Genomic DNA, 3,287 nt, shown 5'->3' on the forward strand with positions numbered 1-3,287 from the left:
CCCCGAGAAAGTGTGTCTACAACCAGGCCCTCACATCCAGCCACCAAGAGTCATAGCAACGATCTCCGGCCCTCCCCATTTCCTGCATGTCATTCCACTGAAACTCGAAATTCAATTATTCTGCCAACCTTGCCATCCGCCCATCTGCCGTTTCACACGGATAACCAGTAATCTCTAGATAGAGATGCACACTCAGGATTTGCTTGAAAAGCTGGTAGGGGGAGAAAGTTTGCTCTGCTCTCTCCACACTCAGGGAAGGGAAGCCTCACAACGCACAAGGGACCAGCACCAAACTAAAGAACATATTTTATTTTTAATAAAATAGTGGAGCATGAAAAATATCATATATTACAAATATACACAAGCAGAACAGCTCTCCCCTGGGGTGGTGGGGAGAATCAACTAGACTTGTCTAGTGCTTCTTGAGCTATTCATGGAAACCATTTGTTTAACAATAGAAAGAGTCAATAAGCCCTTTGGATACTTTTGAATGATCTTTCTCCCCTTTCCCCCCCCTCCCCTCCTTTCCACAAATCAGTCCAAACGTGTATAACATTGGCTTGGTTTCCATTAAAAAGCCACAAAATGTAACACTAGAGGGTTTCTGAGGGCTGGGCCTCTCTGTGCTTTTGTTGAGATTTCTTTTGTTGTCTTTATGTACAGCAAAATACTTGTTTCTCTTTTCATTTCCACGGAGAGAGGGAAGAAATGTATTGCACATTGTTTGCATTTGCAAATGTTAGGTTTGGAAGTTTCTGTCTTGGAGAAAGACCCATTTGTGAAGGCGAGAGGCTGGAGTCTATTTTAAGGGACTCCAAATCCACTGGAGTGTGTTAAATCGTCAGGGCTCCCCTTTCTCCCTGTCTACACAGAACCTGCTGTCCCACACACAGCCTTCCTGGGGGTGGGCCCCAGGGATGGCTCCTCGCTGGAGACCCACTTTACCTCTCCCCGCCCCCTCCCCACGCTCCCGGCAGAAGTTCTTTAATGTCCAAAGAAGTTACCTCTCCTCTGACTTGTAAACGGGTAGCAAAGCCAACTCAAACACAGGGCTATATATTTATGGAAGCTTCTGAACAAAAGTTTTCTTCTGGGGGCTGAATCAACTACTTGACCACAAATTAGTTACACGAGAGGCTACTCAAGTAAGGGAGGAGCTCTCCTTCTGGAAACAAAACAGAACAAGTAACCTGGAAGCACATTTTTACTTTCAGTGTATCACAGCATCCTGACTTTCAGGGTAAAAACTTTTTTCTTTTACTTTTATTTAAAAAAACAAAAAACAAAAACAAACCCCAACCAGCCAACCAGGAAAAAGCACCACGTTTTGGCTCTGACTGCCACCGCATCCTGTCTGGGAAAGTTTTCCACTCTGGCCTTCCCTCCCTGCCCGCCCCCCCACCCCCACCCCCACCCCCCAAGGCAGTTCACACACAGGTGGGAGACTGGGCAGGGATTTCATATTTTCCAAGATGGGTTTTTTGGGGATGCTGGGCTTTCTTGTAAATCCCACTGTTGGTGATCACACTGGCGGGTTTCCTCCTGCTCTTCCTCCTGAACCTGCGGCTGCAAACGTTCTGCCAGGACTGCAGGGTTTTGGACGTCCAGATCCACATCCCGCTGGTGATGCCCACCACCAGCAGCATGAAGATCTTCACCATGAAGATCTCCACGGCCGGGATGGACGCGGCCATCAGGCAGTCCGGAGTTTTGGTCTGGTTGTTCATTTTGCACTTGTGCTGAGTGGCTAGGATTTTCCAGTACTCCATGTTGAGGCGCTCGTAAAAGTAGCAGGCGATCACACAGGTGGCCGGCACCGTGTAGAGCACAGAGAAGACTCCGATCCTCACCATGAGCTTCTCCAGTTTGTCGGTGTTCTCCCCGCCCGTCTTCATCACCCTCCGGATGTGGAAGAGCGCCACGAAGCCGGAGAGGATGAAGGAAGTGCCGATGACGAGGTAGCAGGTCAGCGGGACGAGCACGAAGCCGGTGAGGGCGTTCACGTCCATGCTGCCCACATAGCACACGCCCGTGAGCTCGTCGCCCGCCACCCTGCGCATCACCAGGATCAGGATGGTCTTCACGGCCGGGATGGCCCAGGCCGCCAGGTGGAAGTAGCTGCTGTTGGCCTCGATGGCCTCGTGGCCCCACTTCTTGCCGGCAGCCAGGAACCAGGTGAGCGTGAGGATCACCCACCAGAGCGAGCTGGCCATCCCGAAGTAGTAGAGGACGAGGAAGACGAGGGTGCAGCCCGTGCTCTCCAGCCCCTCCTGGATGACATAGAGCTGCCCGCTGTCCCGGTCGCACGCGATGCTCTCGGCGCCGGCAAAGAGGCGGATGATGAAGCCCACCGAGTAGACGCAGTAGCACATGGAGAGGAAGATGATGGGGCGCTCGGGGTACCTGAAGCGCGCCGGGTCGATGAGGAAGGTGAGCACGGTGAAGGCGCTGGAGAAGAAGCACAGCACAGCCCACACGGCCAGCCAGACCACCGCGAAGCGCTTGTCGCCGCGGCTCCAGTACACGTCCACGCCGGGCGTGCAGAGCGGCGCGCACGCCGCGCTCTTCTCCACGTGGTGGAACTTGCCCGGGTTGTCGCAGCTGGCGCGCCCCGGGCCCGCGTCCCTGAGCGAGTGCTCCTGCGCGCCGTGCGGCCGCTGCGGCCGGAAGAGCGGCGGGAGCAGGCCCGAGCCCCGGGAGGGCTCGTCCGAGCCGTTGTTGGGCGCCTCCATGCACAGGTAGTTGGGGTCGTTCTTGTTGGGGAGCTTGCTGCAGTCCAGCGAGTCGGGCCACTTGAAGTTGAACTGCTCCATGATCGGGGAGCACTTGAGCCGGGCCTGCTCGCACATGACCCGGCAGGCGGGGATGGGGGCGGAGACTTGCTCGGTGCACATGGGCGCGTACAGCGAGCACAGGAAGAAGCGGAGGTGGCCGTGGCAGCCGTACTCCACCAGCGGCGCGAACTCGTGCAGCTGGATGGCGGCCTCGCGCTGGTTCTCGTGGCCCATCAGGTTGGGCATGCGGGTCATGTTGTAGCCGATGTCCTTGCACATCGGGATCTCGATGGGTTGGCACTTGCCGTCGCCCGGCCGCTCCATGTCCATGGAGCTGATGGCGGCGCACGAACCCATCACCTGCAGGACCAGCCACAGGCGGGGGCCCGGCCGCGGCATGCTGGCGGCGGAGGTGCCGCGGCGGGGAGGTGCGCTCCCCTCAGCGCCGCCGCTGCCCCGCTCGGGCCGCGGGCCCCGGCTCCCCGGCCCCGCGCCGGCCCCCGCCCATGCCCG

At 57.0% G+C, this 3,287-nt stretch overlaps 1 protein-coding gene across 1 annotated transcript; it reads right to left on the reverse strand.

Annotated features, from left to right (window-relative positions):
- Positions 1-1,420: 1,420 nt before the first annotated feature.
- On the reverse strand, positions 1,421-3,230 carry FZD10 (frizzled class receptor 10). Its single transcript, XM_035017464.1, has one exon. The coding sequence runs from the start codon at positions 3,171-3,173 to the stop codon at positions 1,428-1,430; it is 1,746 nt and encodes a 581-aa protein (XP_034873355.1). The 5' UTR covers positions 3,174-3,230; the 3' UTR covers positions 1,421-1,427.
- Positions 3,231-3,287: the final 57 nt, after the last annotated feature.

The sequence above is a fragment of the Mirounga leonina genome, unplaced genomic scaffold (assembly GCF_011800145.1).
Source record: "Mirounga leonina isolate KUSES-001 unplaced genomic scaffold, KU_Mleo_1.0 Mir_171, whole genome shotgun sequence".
Taxonomy (NCBI): Eukaryota; Metazoa; Chordata; class Mammalia; order Carnivora; family Phocidae; genus Mirounga; species Mirounga leonina.

Excerpts from the sequence above, each read along its gene's own strand:
- FZD10 (XM_035017464.1), bottom strand. The coding sequence starts at position 3,173 with ATGCCGCGGCCGGGCCCCCGCCTGTGGCTGGTCCTGCAGGTGATGGGT.